Raw genomic sequence first — 22,994 nt, forward strand, 5'->3', positions numbered from 1 at the left:
CAGCTCATGCACGTCACTCACCCATGCACTATTTTGAATTTACCGGGGAACACTGTCAATGATAAATCATTTGTGTATATCAGACAAAAGATTGGATTGTGTCATTGGAAAAGGTTAAATATGTCTCAAGTACTCTCAAATAATTTTAGCAAATGTATTAAAAATGACATACAGAAATATCTAATTTACGTAAGTATTCACACAGTCAATAAATGTTTGAATCCCCGTTGGCATCGATTATAGCTGTGAGTCTTTCTGTGTAAGTCTCTAAGAACTTTGCACACCTGGATTGTACAATATTTGCACAAATTCTTCAAGCTCTGTCAAGTTGGTTGTTGATCATTGCTAGACAGCCATTTTCATGTCTTGCCATAGATTTTCAAGCCAAGTTAAGTCCAAAATGTAACTAGGCCACTCAGGAACATTCGCTGTCTTCTTGGTAAGTGACTCCAGTGTATATTTGTCCGTGTGTTGTAGGTTATTGTCATGCTGGAAGGGTAATTAAATGTAAATGTAAATGTAAATGTAATTCCTCTCCCAGTATGTGGCGGAAAGCAGACTGTACCAGGTTTTCATCTAGGATTTTGCCTGTGCCATTACATTTATTTTTGATCCTGAAAAACTCTTCAGTCCTTAACGACAAGCATACCCATAACATGATGTAGCCACCACTATACTTGGAAATATGGAGAGTGGTACTCAGTGATGTGTTCTAGTGGATATGACCCAAAACATAACACTTTGTATTTTGGACAAACAGTTAATTGCTTTGCCATATTTTCTTTGCAGTATTACTTTAGTGCCTTGTTGCAAACAGGATGCATGTTTTGTGTTTTGTCTGGGTCAATGGGGGTCTGGGTCAATGGGGGTCTGGGTCAATGGGGGGTCTGGGTCAATGGGGGGTCTGGGTCAATGGGGGTCTGGGTCAATGGGGTCTGGGTCAATGGGGGTCTGGGTCAATGGGGGTCTGGACCTATGGGGTCTGGGTCAATGGGGGTCTGGGTCAATGGGGGTCTGGGTCAATAGGGGTCTGGGTCAATGGGGGTCTGGGTCTATGGGGTCTGGACCTATGGGGTCTGGGTCAATGGGGGTCTAAGTCAATGGGGTCTGGGTCAATGGGGGTCTGGACCTATTGGGTCTGGGTCAATGGGGGTCTGGGTCAGTGGGGGTCTGGACCTATGGGGTCTGGGTCAATGGGGGTCTGGGTCAATGGGGGTCTGGGTCAATAGGGGTCTGGGTCAATGGGGGTCTGGGTCAATGGGGGTCTGGGTCAATGGGGGTCTGAGTCAATGGGGTCTAGGTCAATGGGGGTCTGGACCTATTGGGTCTGGGTCAATGGGGGTCTGGGTCAATGGGGGTCTGGACCTATGGGGTCTGGGTCAATGGGGGTCTGGGTCAATGGGGGTCTGGGTCAATGGGGGTCTGGGTCAATGGGGGTCTGGACCTATGGGGCCTGGGTCAATGGGGGTCTGGGTCAATGGGGGTCTGAGTCAATGGGGGTCTGAGTCAATGGGGTCTGGGTCAATGGGGGTCTGGACCTATTGGGTCTGGGTCAATGGGGGTCTCGGTCAATGGGGGTCTGGACCTATGGGGTCTGGGTCAATGGGGGTCTGGGTCAATGGGAGTCTGGGTCAATGGGGGTCTGGACCTATGGGGTCTGGGTCAATGGGGGTCTGGACCTATGGGGTCTGGGTCAATGGGGGTCTAGACCTATGGGGGTCTGGGTCAATGGGGGTCTGGGTCAATGGGGGTCTGAGTCAATGGGGGCCTGGGTCAATGGGGGTCTGGACCTATGGGGTCTGGGTCAAAAGGAATGCAATACATAGGGAATAGGGTGCTCAGACTTCATTGTGGCATTGTGGGAAATGTGTGCCCTGTATTGCTGGGAATGTGGACATTTTACTTGCTCTGTCTTTATGTGTGTTGTTGACTGAACTCACAGCTCCAGGTGATCTCTCTTCTCTGTCCTCTGTTGTTTACATGTTGGTCATTGAGCAGACACTCTTATCCAGAGTGACTTGCATAATAAATGCTAATAACACATTTAGAACAAAATAATAGAGTTTATTCAGAAACACATTAAGTGGTAAGTGTTCATTCTACTACAAACTAGGGTCAATATTTAGTCACAGGCTACATATCATATGAACATTCCCATACAATAAGAATATTTGAATGAAAAAAATGAATGTTTTACATTGACATTTTAGTCTTGTGCAACTTAAAGTTAATGATGTCACTGTCATTTATATAAACAGGTATAATTGAACAAAGTCTTTTAAAGGAATACTTCGGCATTTTGGCAACGATAGCAGATACTCCTAGACTTTGCCATTGTGCTAACTAACGCTAGTTAGCATTGGCTCACAAAACTACCTCTAACTTCCTTCATACTAAACACAGAGACATAAAAATGGCATCCACGATTTCACCTGACTCTGGGAAAGTAGACAAAGGGCATCATTGCCAAAATCCCGAAGTATCCATTTAAATAAACAAGTAATTTAACAAGTAATTTAACTGAAATAAAACACGGAAGGAAAGTATGAACGGAGAATGTGAACCCTGCCGTTGACCTCAGATGTTTCCAGGTAGACTATATGTCAAGAGGTCAGATACATCACTTTGTCCATTTCCACGGGTCAACATCAAAGCCAAAGACAAACACATCAACGTTCATTATTCACTTCTAAGACATCTACGTTACAGCCATGCCACACTCTACAGAGTTAGGGTCCATTTCAATCAATTCAGGAAATGTTCAAAATAATCAGAAATCCATTTTCCATGGAAACTTTTTATATTTAAAAAAACATTTGAAAAGATTTTCCTTGAATTAGGAGTTATCTCTTATTATCACTGCTTCTGAGGGAAAATGCTGGGTCTCACACAGGTACAGCCCACATTTACACTCTCACTGTCCAGTTTGTAAAAATAACCCTTCCTCCTCCTCCCTCCGCAGCTGCCCTCCTCTCCCTGAACCCTGCAAAAAAGTCCCCAAAGGTCAGACAACTGTTTCAGATATATTAATTATAACATTACTTTTTTTATTTTTATTAAATGTACATTTATCACCCTTTTATTTCTCAAGCAAAAGTGAACGTCAACTTTAAATTCAATTCAATACATGACATTTATTCTCTGAGGAGCGATTTAAGATAAGGTAAGTCGGTAATCGTAATAATATCATAGTATGTCCAAAGATTACCTGCGGAGCACCAGGGTCTGATGGAGAATGGGTTTGGACTCCAACCCCATGTCCTCATCTCCGTCTGGGGTTAGACAGCCAGACCTCTGGCACTGAGCCTGGGAGATATGTTGAGGGACCCGGGTCTCATCGTATGTGTCGCTGGTTAGGGAGAGCGGGCGGAATAGGGGGGTGGGGAAGGGGGATAGAGAGGGAGAGAGACCTGTTATTCGTCGCCCAAAGAAAGACCTCGTAAAGTGTATATCATCGAGACACAAAATGCCACAAAGCCCATTTAATAATATATATATATATATGGAAAACCATTTTATTTCCGTTAAACTTGTCATTTATGTAAAATGTTGTTACTTGTGAACACATCACATTCATGTCCAACAGTGGCTGTACTATAACAAAGTCACCTGTATGTCCACGGAGAGAGAGACCTGGTGGCTTTATGAAGGACAGGGAAGACAGCGGTCTTCAGGTTATCATCCATAACTAAACCTACTCTCCGTTCAATGTCAGTGAATTTGGGGCATTTGGCTGCCTTCCCTTTGGTCTTCTGGCTTTTCTTATGTCCATCCAGTGACATGATGAGACCCAGCACCAGTAAACCTCTGAAGACCTGTCCAACACGACAGAGCTTCAATATCCGTTCACCTATACCTATAATAACACTTGTAAAATGCTGGTCATTTAGTAATGAACAGCACATAAAGTTATCATGATAACAAAGGCTGGTTTACACAGACAACCCAATTCTGATCTTTTGCCTAAGACCAATTAGAGGAAAAAGATCAGAATTGGGCTGTCTGTGTAAACGCAGACAAAACAAAGTCTAAATTAAATGTCAAAATCAAAAATGAATGGCAGAAAAATGTCCCCTATCCCCACCCCTACCTGATATCCCAACAAGGAAAACTGTACATAGTGAAATAGTCCTATTCGTAGCAAGAGTTAAAGAACAGTTGAGACTCACCGTGACCAGAAGCATATCTCTCGCTCTCTCTGCTGTCTGTCTGTCTCTTCAGAGGGAAACGTTGCTGTGACAGAATGTTTCAAGTTGCCTTTGTTCTAGAAGCAGGGTTCCAATGCTGTACCTATTTCCGGTGACTGTCGTCGATCAACAGATAACACACTTAGATCAAAAATATTGATGATGTAGTTAGATTTTTTTTTTTATCCCAGAGATAGTATCACGATGTTTCAGAGCATATGTAATGAAACGCAAAACCATAGAATATCCATTAAGTATCAACAACCAAGGTTGGGGTCAATTCCATTTTAATTACAGTCAAATCAGGAGCTACACTGAAATTCCAAATTAAATTATCTTCAATGCTTTTTCAATGAGCAAAAAAAAACATTCACTGGAATTTGGTGAACGTTCTGAATAGACTGGAATTGAAATGGAATTGACCTCAACTTTGGTTGTTAATACAGTTGGTTTGAGAGAATCGTGTCAGCAGGAACACATATGAAAATAAACCTCAGGTTGTGACCTTTAACTCAGGAAGTCAACATTTAACTCTGTTTAATGGTAGTGTGCTACAGAATCCCATTTAACTCTGACACACATTATAACCTACTACAACTCCTTCTCTACATCCTCTCGTTGGCCTTACCTCTTTTCTCTCTCTCTCTCTCTCTCTCTCTCTCTCTCTCTCTCTCTCTCTCTCTCTCTCTCTCTCTCTCTCTCTCTCTCTCTCTCTCTCTCTCTCTCTCTCTCTCTCTCTCTCTCTCTCTCTCTCTCTCTCTCTCTCTCTCTCTCTCTCTCTCTCTCTGTCTCTCTCTCTCTCTCTCTTTCCATTTCCTAACGTTGTTCCATTTTACTTGACCTTGTTTTGACTTACTGTAATCTCAACGTTAGAAAAAGAAACCCAATGAGTGTCTAGACCCCAGTCGTTCTCCTGTTGTTATAAAACCCTAAACCTTGGCGGATCAAAGCTCTGAAACTGATGACCTAGGTGACATACATACTGAACAGACAAATGCCTACGTCCGGGGTTAGAAAGGTGTGAACAGGGAGTTTTCAAGGAGTGATTTGCTGTGCTGATATATACAGTAACTCTTTAGTAGGTCAGTCATGATCAGTCAGAAATAGAGGAAGGACTAAAAACAACAAAAAAATAACTATTGTAAAATAGATTGTGAATGTAAAGTGTGTATAAGATGTATAAACTGAAGGTAGAAGTATTTATTAGTTTACTCCAACTGGGGGATCGGCGGAAGGGTTTGTGGGGAATAATAATAAAGGTATATTCTTTAAAAAAGTATGTATGTCTATATAGGTATATGTATATATGTGTATATCTATATAGGTATGTATATATATATGTGTATCTGTATATCTATATAGGTATGTCTATATAGGTATGTGTATGTATATATGTGTGTGTATATAGATATATATATATATATATATATATATATATATATATATATATATATATATATATATATATATATATATATGTATATGTATGTCTGTATAGGTATGTGTATATGTATGTCTATATAGGTATGTCTATATAGGTATGTGTATATATGTGTATATGTATGTCTATATAGGTATATGTATGTATATATGTGTATATGTATGTCTATATAGGTATGTGTATATATGTGTATATGTATGTCTATATAGGTATGTATATATGTGTATCTGTATATCTATATAGGTATGTCTATATGTATGTCTATATAGGTATGTGTATGTATATATGTATATATGTGTATCTGTATATCTATATAGGTATGTCTATATAGGTATGTGTATGTATATATGTGTGTATATATATATATATATATATATATATATATATATATAGGTATGTGTATGTGTATATGTGTGTGTATATATGTGTGTGTATATATATATATATATATATATATATATATATATATATGTGTATGTCTATATGTGTATATATATGTCTATATAGGTATGTGTATGTATATATGTGTATATGTATGTCTATATAGGTATGTGTATATATATGTCTATATAGGTATGTGTATGTATATATGTGTATATATATGTCTATATAGGTATGTGTATGTATGTGTATATATATATATGCATGTGTGTATGGATATATATATTTACCACAAAAATATATGGGGTAATGGAAATGATGCAGACAATTACATTGATGGAACCAATATTCTTTCCACAATCTTTAGCTGATTCCACCCTTTAAAAAATTTTTTTTAAATAAAATCCTGTCTGAGGGTTGATGAGAGGCGAACTGCTCAAGAGTTTTTATGAGAAATATTACCGATGACGAAGAAATTCCAGATTTTCCCCATAATCAAGTAATCATTCAGCTCAGACACCAATACCCTACAAGACATGCCACCAGGGGTCTCTTCACAGGCCCCAAGTCTAAAATGAATTCACAGCAGCGCACAGTTCTACACAGAACCATGATCGCATGAAACTACAAATACTCAAGCAAATAGTCAAATTTACTTTAAAAAACGGATTAAAAAATTACTCATATGAGAGGACACACACACACAGACACACGAACAAACATTATTTTTTTTTTGTTGAATTGTTTTGTATTAGTTTTTTAGTTGTATTGTTTGTATATCATTATATTTCAAATGTGTCTAGTGAACAAAATTATAAACACAACATGTAAAGTGTTGGTCCCACGTTTCATGAAATAAAAGATCCCTGTCATTTTCTTGACTGCAGTCATAAGCCCCATAATAGACTCCCTTTGGAGTGTTCTCATCATGGATGAGCGAGCGCTTGGCTGTTATGAACAGAGTGCCGGTGGGGTTATGCTATGGACAGGCATAAGCTATGGACAATGACCACAATTGCATTTTATCGATGGCAATTTGAATGCACAGAGATACCGTGACGAGATCCTGGGGCCCGTTGTCGTGACATTCATCCGCCGCAATCACCTCATGTTTCAGCATGATAAAGCACGTTCCCATGTCACAAGGATCTGTACACAATTCCTGGAATCTGCCATTGAGCATGTTTGGGATGCTCTGGATTGATGTGTGCGACTTTTGGCCTTCCTGTGACATCGGGTGCTGTAGGTGTCCTGGAGGGAAGGTAGTTTGCCCCCGGTGATGTGTTGTGCAGACAACACTACACTCTGTAGAGCCCTGCAGTTGTGGGTGGTGCAGTTGCCGTACCAGACGGTGATACAACCCGACAGGATGTTCTCGATTGTGCATCTGTAAAAGTTTGTGAGGGTTTTAGGTGACAAGCCACATTTCCTGAGGTTTGTGCTTTCTTCACAACGCTGTCTGTGTGGGTGGACCATTTCAGTTTGTCTGTGATGTGTATGCTGAGGAACTAAAAACTTTCCACCTTCTCCACTGCTGTCCCGTTGATGCGGATAGGGGGCTGCTCCCTCTGCTGTTTCCTGAAGTCCACGATCATCTCCTTTGTTTTGTTGACATTGAGTGAGAGGTTATTTTCTTGACACCACATTCCGAGGGCCCTCACCTCCTCCCTGTAGGTCGTCTCGTCATTGTTGGTAATCAAGCCTAACACTGTAGTGTCGTCTGCAAACTTGATGATTGAGTTGGAGGCGTGCATGGCCACGCAGGCATGGGTGAACAGGGAGTACAGGAGAGGGCTGATAATGCACCCTTGTGGGGCCCCAGTGTTGAGGATCAGTGGGTGGAGATGTTTTTTTCCTACCCTCACCACCTGGGGGCGGCCCGTCAGAAAGTACAGGGCGGAGTCAAGACCCAGGGTCACGGGCTTAATGATGAGTTTGGAGGGTACTACAGTGTTGAATGTTAAGCTGTTGTCAATGAACAGCATTCTTACATAGGTATTCCTCTTGTCCAGATGGGATAGGGCAGTGTGCAGTGTGATGTCGACTGCATCGTCTGTGGACCTGTTGGGGCCGTATGCAAATTGGAGTGAGTCTAGGGCAGGGCAGTATACTATATACCAACCCCTATGGGCCCTGGTCTAAAGTAGTATACTATATACCAACCCCTATGGGTCCTGGTCTATAGTAGTATACTATATACCAACCCCTATGGGTCCTGGTCTATAGTATACTATATACCAACCCCTATGGGTCCTGGTCTATAGTAGTATACTATATACCAACCCCTATGGGTCCTGGTCTATAGTAGTATACTATATACCAACCCCTATGGGTCCTGGTCTATAGTATACTATATACCAATCCCTATGAGCCCTGGTCTACAGTAGTATACTATATGCCAACCCCTATGGGTCCTGGTCTACAGTAGTATACTATATACCAACCCCTAAGAGTCCTGGTCTATAGTAGTATACTATATGCCAACCCCTATGGGTCCTGGTCTATAGTAGTATACTATATGCCAACCCCTATGGGTCCTGGTCTATAGTAGTATACTATATGCCAACCCCTATGGGTCCTGGTCTATAGTAGTATACTATATGCCAACCCCTATGGGTCCTGGTCTATAGTATACTATATACCAACCCCTATGGGTCCTGGTCTACAGTAGTATACTATATACCAACCCCTATGGGTCCTGGTCTATAGTATACTATATACCAACCCCTATGGGTCCTGGTCTACAGTAGTATACTATATACCAACCCCTATGGGTCCTGGTCTAAAGTAGTATACTATATACCAATCCCTATGAGCCCTGGTCTACAGTAGTATACTATATACCAACCCCTATGGGCCCTGGTCTACAGTAGTATACTATATACCAACCCCTATGGGTCCTGGTCTATAGTATACTATATACCAACCCCTATGGGTCCTGGTCTACAGTAGTATACTATATACCAACCCCTATGGGTCCTGGTCTATAGTAGTATACTATATACCAACCCCTATGAGCCCTGGTCTATAGTATACTATATACCAACCCCTATGGGCCCTGGTCTACAGTAGTATACTATATACCAACCCCTAAGGGTCCTGGTCTACAGTAGTATACTATATACCAACCCCTATGGGTCCTGGTCTATAGTAGTATACTATATACCAACCCCTATGGGTCCTGGTCTATAGTAGTATACTATATACCAACCCCTATGGGTCCTGGTCTACAGTAGTATACTATATACCAACCCCTATGGGTCCTGGTCTATAGTATACTATATACCAACCCCTATGGGTCCTGGTCTATAGTATACTATATACCAACCCCTATGGGTCCTGGTCTACAGTAGTATACTACATACCAACCCCTAAGGGTCCTGGTCTACAGTAGTATACTATATACCAACCCCTATGGGTCCTGGTCTATAGTATACTATATACCAACCCCTATGGGTCCTGGTCTACAGTAGTATACTACATATCAGGGGTGCACAGTTAGCATTCAGAGAGGTCCAGTGACTAACCTTTTCTCCCTTCCAAAGGTTCAAACCATTAAATTGTCTAACGTGAGCTATGATTTGGGGTCATATGTAGTTCTTGTATATGTATAGCTAATAAACAAAGTACTACATTACAATGACATTTCAACAATATTTATTGCACATTTTCAATGCAGACACATTAAACATACATATGGAGCCGAATCATAAGCAAAAGTGGACCTGTCACAAATGTTCTCATTCCAAGCAGAACAAGACTGCATCGTCACAAATGTTCTCATTCCAAGCAGAACAAGACTGCATCGTCACAAATGTTCTCATTCCAAGCAGAACAAGACTGCATCGTCACAAATGTTCTCATTCCAAGCAGAACAAGACTGCATCGTCACAAATGTTCTCATTCCAAGCAGAACAAGACTGCATCGTCACAAATGTTCTCATTCCAAGCAGAACAAGACTGCATCGTCACAAATGTTCTCATTCCAAGCAGAACAAGACTGCATCGTCACAAATGTTCTCATTCCAAGCAGAACAAGACTGCATCGTCACAAATGTTCTCATTCCAAGCAGAACAAGACTGCATCGTCACAAATGTTCTCATTCCAAGCAGAACAAGACTGCATCGTCACAAATGTTCTCATTCCAAGCAGAACAAGACTGCATCGTCACAAAGAAAATTAACAAAAGTTGCCTGTTTCTGAAAAAGGTGCTTTGATTTTTGAACAAATTCGAAACAACATGTTTAATATTTATCTTTCCTACTCTCTCCCACTTCACAACTCCATCTCTCTTCTTTAGTGAGAGAAATTGTCTGTTTCTTGCCCTGCCAGTAATTTGAACCTTGGCTGGAGTCAGTGTCATTCTCGTACACATGTGTAGGTGCTGATTGGTGAGTCTAGAACGGTACCTATCTGTTAATGATGTTCATAGTGGAGACAGTAGATGCACAGCTGTATGTGGAGCCAAACATGGTCGAGGTGTGTACTGCTACTGTTAGAACAGGGAACACAGTCTCAAACACAGCCTGATAGGGTCATGATCAGTTAGCTGGTTAGACCAGGAGAACACAGTCTGACACAGCCTGATAGGGTCATGATCAGTTAGTTGGTTAGACCAGGAGAACACAGCCTGATAGGGTCGTGATCAGTTAGCTGGTTAGACCAGGGAACAGTCTGACACAGCCTGATAGGGTCATGATCAGTTAGCTGGTTAGACCAGGGAACAGTCTGACACAGCCTGATAGGGTCATGATCAGTTAGCTGGTTAGACCAGGAGAACACAGTCTGACACAGCCTGATAGGGTCATGATCAGTTAGCTGGTTAGACCAGGAGAACACAGCCTGATAGGGTCATGATCAGTTAGTTGGTTAGACCAGGAGAACACAGTCTCAAACACAGCCTGATAGGGTCATGATCAGTTAGTTGGTTAGACCAGGAGAACACAGTCTGACACAGCCTGATAGGGTCATGATCAGTTAGCTGGTTAGACCAGGAGAACACAGTCTCAGACACAGCCTGCAGCCAGGAAGGGTCATGATCAGTTAGTTCAAAGTGCTCTCTTAGTGCAACATTTGCTTGCAGATCAATCAGTTCCATCTGTAGAGATCCAGCATGTGCCCACTTGAAGGTCTGTGTCTCCTCCTTTGAAAATCCCCTGACATCTGTAATGAGGAATGGATTCTCAATTAGAAGAAGGAGCTGCTGTCCAAGGCTGAAGCTGTCAAAACAATTTTGTTGAAGTTTCCGATCAGCTTATCTCTAGTCAACATGAGGAGAAACATCCCTCTCACCCTGACTCTGTTCCTGCACTTTTGGTATGTGTGCAACGTCTCCTTGAAGATCTTCCATGAACACTTCCAGTTTCCTCTGGAAGGAGCGGACAGATGTCATCAAATCACAAACTAAATCGTTCTTGCCCTGTAGTTTCATGTTGAGCTCATTAAGGTGTGATGTGATGTCTACCAAAAAAGCAACAATATCCATATTCAATATCCAGTGAATGCGAGAGGACTCTGGTGGGCCGATCATACTGGGCTTTGAGTTTGTTTATTTTATGCGTGTCCTCACCTCAGACTCTTGTGGATATGTTTGCTCAAAAGATCTGTGCTTTGTCTCGCAGTGGCGCTTCACGTTGGCACTTTTTTAAATTAGAGCCACGGTCTCTGAACATATCAGGCAGAGTGGTTGGACACTCGCTGGGGGAAGGATGAAGGCATGTTTGTCTGTCCACTCCTCTTTGAAAGCTACAGTGGTTGGACCATTCTATAATTTCTTTATAATTTCATGCATTGTAAACATTCACTTTGATTGGCTGAGTTTCGTGAAGTGATTTAAATAACGCATGTGATTGGACAACACACAGTAGTATGGGGCGCTGTCTGGGACCTTCCCAGCTGCGCTGAGCCAGCGCAGTGGGAGTACATTGAAAAAAAGGTTGCTTCATCAGTATTTCATTTAACAATTATTTATGAGAAATGTATCGAGGTACAGATAGAACCTTCACTCTGTCCCAACCCGGAGGTCCGCAAATTGTGCACCTCTGGTCTAGGGTATTAGGTAGGGTGAAGGTGATGTGATCCTTGACTAGTCTCTCAAAGCACTTCATGATGACGGAAGTGAGTGCTATGGGGCGATAGTCATTTAGTTCAGTTACCTTAGCTTTCTTGGGAACAGGAACAATGGTGGCCATCTTGAAGCATGTGGGGATAGCAGACTGGGATAAGGACTGATTGAATATGTCTGTAAACACACCAGCCAGCTGGTCTGCGCTCTGAGGACGCGGCTGGGGATGCCGTCTGGGCCTGCAGCCTTACGAGGGTTAACACGTTTAAATGTTTTACTCATGTCGGCCACAGAAAAGGTGAGCCTACAGCCTTTGGTAGCGGGCCGTGTCGGTGGCACTGTATTGTCCTCAAAGCACGCAAAGAAGTTGGTTAATTTGTCTGGGAGCAAGACGCTGATGTCCATGACGTGGCTGGTTTTCTTGTTTTAGTCCGTGATTGTCTGTAGACCCTGCCACATACATCTCGTGTTTGAGCTGTTGAATTGCGACTGGACTTTGTCTCTATACTGTCACGCCTTGGTCTTAGTATTTTCTGTTTTAGTTTATTAGTTAGTCAGGCCAGGGTGTGACATGGGTTCATTATGTATTGTAGTTTCTTATTGGGGTTTGTAGTATTTGGGATTGTAGCTGATTAGGGGTGTGTGTGTTTAATAGGTTTGGCTGCCTGAGGCGGTTCTCAATCAGAGTCAGGTGATTCTCGTTGTCTCTGATTGGGAACCGTATTTAGGTAGCCTGGTTTTCGCTTTGCATTTCGTGGGTGATTGTTCCTGTCTCTGTGTTAGTTTCACCAGTCAGGCTGTAATAGGTTTCACGTTCTGTTTGTTGTTTTGTATTTATTTTGTTATTCATGTATAGTTCGTTTTGTTTGTTTCACTATTAAACATGAGTAACCTACACGCTGCATTTCGGTCCGACTTTCCTTCGACAAAAGAAGAACGCCGTTACATATACTGACGCTTTGCTTGTTTGATTGCCTTGCGGAGGGAATAGCTGCACTGTTTGTATTCGGTCATGTTTCTAGTCGCCTTGCCATGATTAAATGCAGTGGTTCGTGGTTTTAGTTTTGCGAGAATGCTGCCAACTATCCACCATTTCTGGTTAGGGAAGGTTTTAATACTCACAGTGGGTACAACATCTCCTATACACTTCCTAATAAATTCACTTACAGAGTCAGCGTACACGTCGATGTTATTGTCTGAGGCTACCTTGAACAAATCCCAGTCCACGTGGTCGAAGCAATCTTGAAGCGTGAATCCGATTGGTCAGACCATCGTTGTGTCTGTGTTTGTGTTACTTCACTTCGTCCCCGCTGTTCCATAAGCTGTATTCATGTTACTTCATGTGGAATAGAGTTCCATGTATTCATGGTTCTATGTAGTTCTGTGGAATAGAGAGTTCTATGTAGTCATGTCTCTATGTAGTACTGTGGAATATAGTTCCATGTAGTCAGGGCTCTATGTAGTACTGTGGAATAGAGTTCCATGTAGTCAGGGCTCTATGTAGTACTGTGGAATAGAGTTCCATGTAGTCATGGCTCTATGTAGTACTGTGGAATAGAGTTGCATGTAGTCAGGGCTCTATGTAGTACTGTGGAATATAGTTCCATATAGTCATGGCTCTATGTAGTACTGTGGAATAGAGTTCCATGTAGTCATGGCTCTATGTAGTACTGTGGAATAGAGTTCCATGTAGTCATGGCTCTATGTAGCACTGTGGAATAGAGTTCTATGTAGTCATGGCTCTATGTAGTACTGTGGAATAGAGTTCCATGTAGTCATGGCTCTATGTAGTACTGTGGAATAGAGTTCCATGTAGTCATGGCTCTATGTAGTACTGTGGAATAGAGTTCCATGTAGTCATGGCTCTATGTAGTACTGTGGAATAGAGTTCCATGTAGTCATGGCTCTATGTAGTACTGTGGAATAGAGTTCCATGTAGTCATGGCTCTATGTAGTACTGTGGAATAGAGTTCCATGTAGTCAGGGCTCTATGTAGTACTGTGGAATAGAGTTCCATGTAGTCAGGGCTCTATGTAGTACTGTGGAATAGAGTTCCATGTAGTCAGGGCTCTATGTAGTACTGTGGAATATAGTTCCATGTAGTCAGGGCTCTACATTTACATTACATTTAAGTCATTTAGCAGACGCTCTTATCCAGAGCGACTTACAAATTGGTGAATTCACCTTCTGACATCAGTGGAACAGCCACTTTACAATAGTGCATCTAAATCATTTAAGGGGGGTGAGAAGGATTGCTTTATCCTATCCTAGGTATTCCTTGAAGAGGTGGGGTTTCAGGTGTCTCCGGAAGGTGGTGATTGACTCCGCTGTCCTGGCGTCGTGGGGGAGTTTGTTCCACCATTGGGGGCCAGAGCAGCGAACAGTTTTGACTGGGCTGAGCGGGAACTGTACTTCCTCAGTGGTAGGGAGGCGAGCAGGCCAGAGGTGGATGAACGCAGTGCCCTTGTTTGGGTGTAGGGCCTGATCAGAGCCTGGAGGTACTGCGGTGCCGTTCCCCTCACAGCTCCGTAGGCAAGCACCATGGTCTTGTAGCGGATGCGAGCTTCAACTGGAAGCCAGTGGAGAGAGCGGAGGAGCGGGGTGACGTGAGAGAACTTGGGAAGGTTGAACACCAGACGGGCTGCGGCGTTCTGGATGAGTTGTAGGGGTTTAATGGCACAGGCAGGGAGCCCAGCCAACAGCGAGTTGCAGTAATCCAGACGGGAGATGACAAGTGCCTGGATTAGGACCTGCGCCGCTTCCTGTGTGAGGCAGGGTCGTACTCTGCGGATGTTGTAGAGCATGAACCTACAGGAACGGGCCACCGCCTTGGTGTTAGTTGAGAACGACAGGGTGTTGTCCAGGATCACTCCAAGGTTCTTAGCGCTCTGGGAGGAGGACACAATGGAGTTGTCAACCGTGATGGCGAGATCATGGAACGGGCAGTCCTTCCCCAGGAGGAAGAGCAGCTCCGTCTTGCCGAGGTTCAGCTTGAGGTGGTGATCCGTCATCCACACTGATATGTCTGCCAGACATGCAGAGATGCGATTCGCCACCTGGTCATCAGAAGGGGGAAAGGAGAAGATTAATTGTGTGTCATCTGCATAGCAATGATAGGAGAGACCATGTGAGGTTATGACAGAGCCAAGTGACTTGGTGTATAGCGAGAATAGGAGAGGGCCTAGAACAGAGCTCTGGGGGACACCAGTGGTGAGAGCGCGTGGCGAGGAGACAGATTCTCGCCACGCCACCTGGTAGGAGCGACCTGTCAGGTAGGACGCAATCCAAGCGTGGGCCGCACCGGAGATGCCCAACTCGGAGAGGGTGGAGAGGAGGATCTGATGGTTCACAGTGTCGAAGGCAGCCGATAGGTCTAGAAGGATGAGAGCAGAGGAGAGAGAGTTAGCTTTAGCAGTGCGGAGCGCCTCCGTGATACAGAGAAGAGCAGTCTCAGTTGAATGACTAGTCTTGAAACCTGACTGATTTGGATCAAGAAGGTCATTCTGAGAGAGATAGCGGAGAGCTGGCCAAGGACGGCACGTTCAAGAGTTTTGGAGAGAAAAGAAAGAAGGGATACTGGTCTGTAGTTGTTGACATCGGAGGGATCGAGTGTAGGTTTTTTCAGAAGGGGTGCAACTCTCGCTCTCTTGAAGACGGAAGGGACGTAGCCAGCGGTCAGGGATGAGTTGATGAGCGAGGTGAGGTAAGGGAGAAGGTCTCCGGAAATGGTCTGGAGAAGAGAGGAGGGGATAGGGTCAAGCGGGCAGGTTGTTGGGCGGCCGGCCGTCACAAGAAGCGAGATTTCATCTGGAGAGAGAGGGGGAGAAAGAGGTCAGAGCACAGGGTAGGGCAGTGTGATCAGAACCAGCGGTGTCGTTTGACTTAGCAAACGAGGATCGGATGTCGTCGACCTTCTTTTCAAAATGGTTGACGAAGTCATCTGCAGAGAGGGAGGAGGGGGGGAGGGGAGGAGGATTCAGGAGGGAGGAGAAGGTGGCAAAGAGCTTCCTAGGGTTAGAGGCAGATGTTTGGAATTTAGAGTGGAAGAAAGTGGCTTTAGCAGCAGAGACAGAGGAGGAAAATGTAGAGAGGAGGGAGTGAAAGGATGCCAGGTCCGCAGGGAGGCGAGTTTTCCTCCATTTCCGCTCGGCTGCCCGGAGCACTGTTCTGTGAGCTCGCAATGAGTCGTCGAGCCACAGAGCGGGGGAGGGGAGGACCGAGCCGGCCTGGAGGATAGGGGACATAGAGAGTCAAAGGATGCAGAAAGGGAAGAGAGGAGGGTTGAGGAGGCAGAATCAGGAGATAGGTTGGAGAAGGTATGAGCAGAGGGAAGAGATGATAGGATGGAAGAGGAGAGAGTAGCGGGGGAGAGAGAGCGAAGGTTGGGACGGCGCGATACCATCCGAGTAGGGGCAGTGTGGGAAGTGTTGGATGAGAGCGAGAGGGAAAAGGATACAAGGTAGTGGTCGGAGACTTGGAGGGGAGTTGCAATGAGGTTAGTGGAAGAACAGCATCTAGTAAAGATGAGGTCGAGCGTATTGCCTGCCTTGTGAGTAGGGGGAAGGTGAGAGGGTGAGGTCAAAAGAGGAGAGGAGTGGAAAGAAGGAGGCAGAGAGGAATGAGTCAAAGGTAGATGTGGGGAGGTTAAAGTCGCCCAGGACTGTGAGAGGTGAGCCGTCCTCAGGAAAGGAGCTTATCAAGGCATCAAGCTCATTGATGAACTCTCCGAGGAACCTGGAGGGCGATAAATAATAAGGATGTTAAGCTTGAAAGGGCTGGTAACTGTGACAGCATGGAATTCAAAGGAGGCGATAGACAGATGGGTAAGGGGAGAAAGAGAGAATGACCACTTGGGAGAGATGAGGATCCCGGTGCCACCACCCCGCTGACCAGAAGCTCTCGGGGTGTGCGAGAACACGTGGGCGGACGAAGAGAGAGCAGTAGGAGTAGCAGTGTTGTCTGTAGTGATCCATGTTTCCGTCAGTGCCAAGAAGTCGAGGGACTGGAGGGAGGCATAGGCTGAGATGAACTCTGCCTTGTTGGCCGCAGATCGGCAGTTCCAGAGGCTACCGGAGACCTGGAACTCCACGTGGGTCGTGCGCGCTGGGACCACCAGATTAGGGTGGCCGCGGCCACGCGGTGTGGAGCGTTTGTATGGTCTGTGCAGAGAGGAGAGAACAGGGATAGATAGACACATAGTTGACAGGCTACAGAAGAGGCTACGCTAATGCAAAGGAGATTGGAATGACAAGTGGACTACACTTATCGAATGTTCAGAACGTTAAGCTTACGCAGCAAGAATCTTATTGACTAAAATGATTGAAATGATACAGTACTGCTGGAGTAGGCTAGCTGGCAGTGGCTACGTTGTTGACACTACACTAATCAAGTCGTTCCGTCGAGTGTAATAGTTTCTACAGTGCTGCTATTCGGGGCTAGCTGGCTAGCTAGCAGGTTGATTGCGTTACGTTACCTTAAAAGAACGACAATAGCTGGCTAGCTAACCTAGAAAATCGCTCCAGACTACACAATTGTCTTAGATACAAAGACGGCTATGTAGCTAGCTAGCTACGATCAAACAAATCAAACCGTTGTACTGTAATGAAGTGAAATGAAAATGTGATACTACCTGTGGAGCGAGGCGGAATGTTGACCGGGTTGTTGAAGTTCAAATCGGAAGACGTTGGCTAGCTGTTGGCTAGCTAGCTAGCAGTAACTCCTACGTTAAGGACGACAAGTAGCTGGCTAGCTAACCTCGGTAAATTAAGATAATCACTCTAAGTCTACACACTCTAAACTACACAATTACCTTGGATACGAAGACAGCAAAGACAACTATGTAGCTAGCTAACACTACACTAATCGAGTCGTTGAGTGTAATAGTTTCTACAGTGCTAGTGGACGTTAGCTAGCTGCTGGGCAGATACGTTAGGACGACGAAATACGATAATTACGCAATTATCTTTGATACAAAGACGGCTATGTAGCTAGCTAAGAAGAAGTTGCTAAGATTAGACAAATCAAACCGTTGTACTATAATGAAATGTAATGAAAAGTTATACTACCTGCGGACCGAAGTGTAGATGCGACCGCTCGCTCCAACCCGGAACCTACTGTGGAATAGAGTTCCATGTAGTCATGGCTCTATGTAGTACTGTGGAATAGAGTTCTATGTAGTCATGGCTCTATGTAGTACTGTGGAATAGAGTTCCATGTAGTCATGGCTCTATGTAGTACTGTGGAATAGAGTTCTATGTAGTCATGGCTCTATGTAGTACTGTGGAATAGAGTTCCATGTAGTCATGGCTCTATGTAGTACTGTGGAATAGAGTTCCATGTAGTCATGGCTCTATGTAGTACTGTGGAATAGAGTTCCATGTAGTCATGGCTCTATGTAGTACTGTGGAATAGAGTTCCATGTAGTCAGGGCTCTATGTAGTACTGTGGAATAGAGTTCCATGTAGTCAGGGCTCTATGTAGTACTGTGGAATAAAGTTCCATGTAGTAATGTCTCAATGTAGTACTGTGAGCCTCCCATAGTCTGTTCTGGACTTGGGGACTGTGAAGAGACCTTCTTGTGGTATGTCTTGTGGGTTATGCATGGATGCATTCAACATGTCAATACCTCTCATAAATACAAGTAAAGTGAAGTGAATTTCTCTTCCACTTTCAGCCAGGAGGGATTGACATGCATTATATTAGTATTATCTATCTGTGTACATCCAAGGGCCAACAACAGCAGTTCTTTGTTAAGAATTGCAGTCATTTCAGTCTGTAGTAGCTGACATGTATAGTGTTGAGTCATCCACATACATAGACACTCTGGCTTTACTCAAAGCCAGTGGCATGTCGTTAGTAAAGATTTAACAAAGTAATCGGCCTAGACAGATGCCCTGGGGAATTCCTGATTCTAACTGGATTATGTTGGAGAGGATTCCATTAAAGAACACCCCCTGTGTTCTGTAAGACAGGTAACTCTTTATCCACATTATAGCAGGGGGTGTAAAGCCATAACACATTCTAGAACACCCTCTGTGTTCTGTTAGACAGGTAACTCTTTATCCACATTATAGCAGGGGGTGTTAAGCCATAACACATTCTAGAACACCCTCTGTGTTCTGTTAGACAGGTAACTCTTTATCCACATTATAGCAGGGGGTGTAAAGCCATAACACATTCGTTTTTCCAGCAGCAGACTATGATCAATAATGTTAAAAGCCACACTGAAGTCTAACAAAACAGCTCCCACAATCTTTTTATCCTCAATTTCTCTCAGCCAGTCATCAGTCATTTGTGTAAGTGCTGTGCTTGTTTAATATGCTTTCTTATAAGTCCTTCCCTGACTTGCCTAGTTAAATAAAGGTTAAATAAAATAAATACAAATAAGCATGCTGAAAGTCTGTTGTCAATTTGTTAATGTAAAATACCATTGTATCTGGTCAAACACCATTTTTTCCAGAAGTTTACTAAGGGTTGGTAACAGGTTGATTGGTCGGCTATTTGAGCCAGTAAAGGGGGCTTTATTATTCTTAGGAAGCTAAATGACTCAAGCTTCCCTCCAGGACTGAGGACACACTCTCTAGTCGGCTTACATTGAAGACGTGGCAAATAGGAGTGGTAATATCGTCCACTATTATCCTCAGTCATTCTCCATCCAGATTGTCAGACCCAGGGGGCTTGTCATTGTTGCTAGACAACAATCTTTTTTTTCATTTCTTCCACACTCACTTTACGGAATTCAAAATTACAATGCTTATCTTTTTTTTCATAATTTAGTCAGATATAATTGGTATTGTTTTTTAATTCAGTTTAGTCACATGATTTCTCAATTTCAAATGCGTTTTCCAATTGGTTGTGCAGCCAGACTTATTTGCCATTCCTTTTGTCTCATCCTTCTCAACCACCTCATCAATCCATTTGGGATTTAACCATTTTTACAGTCATTTTCCTAAAGGGTTCGTGCTTATTAGTATCTGGACTAATCAATGCACCATCTGGTTACTCCTGATTACACACCATGGACCAACAAATATTCTTTACATCAACAACATAGGAATCACTACAAAACGTCCTGTATGACCTCTGATACACTATATTAAGCCCAGCCTTTGGAACTTTGGTTTTCCTAGATATGGCTACTGTATTGTGATCACTACATCCGATGAATCTGGATACCGCTTTCAAACTAATTTCTGGAGCATCAGTAAAGATGTGATCGATACATATTGATGATTTCATTCCTGTGCTGTTTGTAACTACCCTGGTAGGTTGACTGATAACCTGAACCAGGTTGCAAGCGTTGGTTACAGTTTGAAGCTTTTTCTTAAGTGGGCACCTTGATGAAAGCCAGTCAATATTTAAATATCTGGGGATCCAATTTAACGCACACAACAGAATACTGTCTGAGTGTGAGGAAGCAGACAACAGAATACTGTCTGATTGTGAGGAAGCAGACAACAGAATACTGTCTCTATGACTGAGAGGAAGCAGACAACAGAATACTGTCTCTATGACTGAGAGGAAGCAGACAACAGAATATTGTCTCTATGACTGAGAGGAAGCAGACAACAGAATACTGTCTCTATGACTGAGAGGAAGCAGACAACAGAATACTGTCTCTATGACTGAGAGGAAGCAGACAACAGAATATTGTCTGATTGTGAGGAAGCAGACAACAGAATACTGTCTCTATGACTGAGAGGAAGCAGACAACAGAATACTGTCTCTATGACTGAGAGGAAGCAGACAACAGAATACTGTCTCTATGACTGAGAGGAAGCAGACAACAGAATACTGTCTCTATGACTGAGAGGAAGCAGACAACAGAATACTGTCTCTATGACTGAGAGGAAGCAGACAACAGAATACTGTCTCTATGACTGAGAGGAAGCAGACAACAGAATACTGTCTCTATGACTGAGAGGAAGCAGACAACAGAATACTGTCTCTATGACTGAGAGGAAGCAGACAACAGAATACTGTCTCTATGACTGAGAGGAAGCAGACAACAGAATATTGTCTCTATGACTGTGAGGAAGCAGACAACAGAATACTGTCTCTATGACTGAGAGGAAGCAGACAACAGAATATTGTCTCTATGACTGTGAGGAAGCAGACAACAGAATACTGTCTCTATGACTGAGAGGAAGCAGACAACAGAATATTGTCTCTATGACTGAGAGGAAGCAGACAACAGAATACTGTCTGATTGTGAGGAAGCAGACAGCAGAATACTGTCTCTATGACTGAGAGGAAGCAGACAACAGAATACTGTCTCTATGACTGAGAGGAAGCAGACAACAGAATACTGTCTCTATGACTGAGAGGAAGCAGACAACAGAATACTGTCTCTATGACTGTGAGGAAGCAGACAACAGAATACTGTCTCTATGACTGAGAGGAAGCAGACAACAGAATACTGTCTCTATGACTGTGAGGAAGCAGACAACAGAATACTGTCTCTATGACTGAGAGGAAGCAGACAACAGAATACTGTCTCTATGACTGAGAGGAAGCAGACAACAGAATACTGTCTCTATGACTGAGAGGAAGCAGACAACAGAATACTGTCTCTATGACTGAGAGGAAGCAGACAACAGAATACTGTCTCTATGACTGAGAGGAAGCAGACAACAGAATACTGTCTCTATGACTGAGAGGAAGCAGACAACAGAATATTGTCTCTATGACTGTGAGGAAGCAGACAACAGAATACTGTCTCTATGACTGAGAGGAAGCAGACAACAGAATATTGTCTCTATGACTGTGAGGAAGCAGACAACAGAATACTGTCTCTATGACTGAGAGGAAGCAAACAACAGAATACTGTCTCTATGACTGAGAGGAAGCAGACAACAGAATACTGTCTCTATGACTGTGAGGAAGCAGACAACAGAATACTGTCTCTATGACTGAGGGGAAGCAGACAACAGAATACTGTCTCTATGACTGAGAGGAAACAGACAACAGAATACTGTCTCTATGACTGAGGGGAAGCAGACAACAGAATACTGTCTCTATGACTGAGAGGAAGCAGACAACAGAATACTGTCTCTATGACTGAGAGGAAGCAGACAACAGAATACTGTCTCTATGACTGAGAGGAAGCAGACAACAGAATACTGTCTCTATGACTGAGAGGAAGCAGACAACAGAATACTGTCTCTATGACTGAGAGGAAGCAGACAACAGAATACTGTCTCTATGACTGAGAGGAAGCAGACAGAGGTGGATCAGATGGCAGAGTCTGACAGAGTCTGAAATGGCACCCTGGGAGGTAGACACTGTCCACCCACTCCTCTCTATCCAGGTCACAGAAACTGCTGATCGCTTTCTCAGAACAACTCAGCATTACTCAGTCAAGAGACTGAAAACAAAAACGAAATTATGGAGACACCATCAGAGGCAAATAAAATTGTATTGGTCACATACACATATTTATCAGATGTTAATGCGGGTGTAGTTAAATGTTTGTGTTCCTAGCTCCAACAGTGCAGTAGTTTCTAACAATTCACAACAATACACACATCTAAAACTTAAAGAATGGAATTAAGAAATATATAAATATTAAATTGAGCAATGTCATAGTGGCATTGACTCAAATATAGTATAATAGAATACAGTATATACAGTACCAGTCAAAAGTTTGGACACCGACTCATTCAAGGGTTTTTATTCATTTGTACTATTTTCTACATTGTAGAATAATAGTGAAGACATTATAACTATGAAATAACACATATGGAATCATGTAGCAACCAAAAAAGTGTTAAACAAATCAAAATATATTTTAGATTCTTCAAAGTAGCCACCCTTTGCCTTGATGACAGCTTTGCACACCCTTGGCATTCTCTCAACCAGCTTCATGAGGAATGCTTTTCCAACAGTCCTTGAGGAGTTCCCACATATACTGAGCCCTTG

At 43.3% G+C, this 22,994-nt stretch overlaps 1 protein-coding gene across 1 annotated transcript; it reads right to left on the minus strand.

The window, feature by feature from the left end:
• Window positions 1–2,049: 2,049 nt before the first annotated feature.
• il17a/f3 (interleukin 17a/f3) lies at window positions 2,050–4,736 on the minus strand. The gene is made up of 4 exons (XM_064924676.1): window positions 4,170–4,736; window positions 3,610–3,815; window positions 3,209–3,349; window positions 2,050–2,983 (listed from the first exon to the last, which is right to left on the minus strand). Exons 1-4 carry the CDS (start codon window positions 4,182–4,184, stop codon window positions 2,857–2,859), a joined length of 489 nt encoding a protein of 162 aa, XP_064780748.1. The 5' UTR covers window positions 4,185–4,736; the 3' UTR covers window positions 2,050–2,856.
• Window positions 4,737–22,994: the final 18,258 nt, after the last annotated feature.

This window comes from Oncorhynchus masou, chromosome 19, assembly GCF_036934945.1.
Source record: "Oncorhynchus masou masou isolate Uvic2021 chromosome 19, UVic_Omas_1.1, whole genome shotgun sequence".
NCBI lineage: Eukaryota > Metazoa > Chordata > Actinopteri > Salmoniformes > Salmonidae > Oncorhynchus > Oncorhynchus masou.

Bases quoted from the DNA above. Each gene is read 5' to 3' on its own strand.
- il17a/f3 (XM_064924676.1), bottom strand. The intron at 3,350-3,609 runs GTGACTTTGTTA...CTCCCTAACCAG, and splicing joins CTCTCTCCGTGGACATACAG to CGACACATACGATGAGACCC. The intron at 2,984-3,208 runs GTAATCTTTGGA...ACTTTTTTGCAG, and splicing joins CAGACCCTGGTGCTCCGCAG to GGTTCAGGGAGAGGAGGGCA.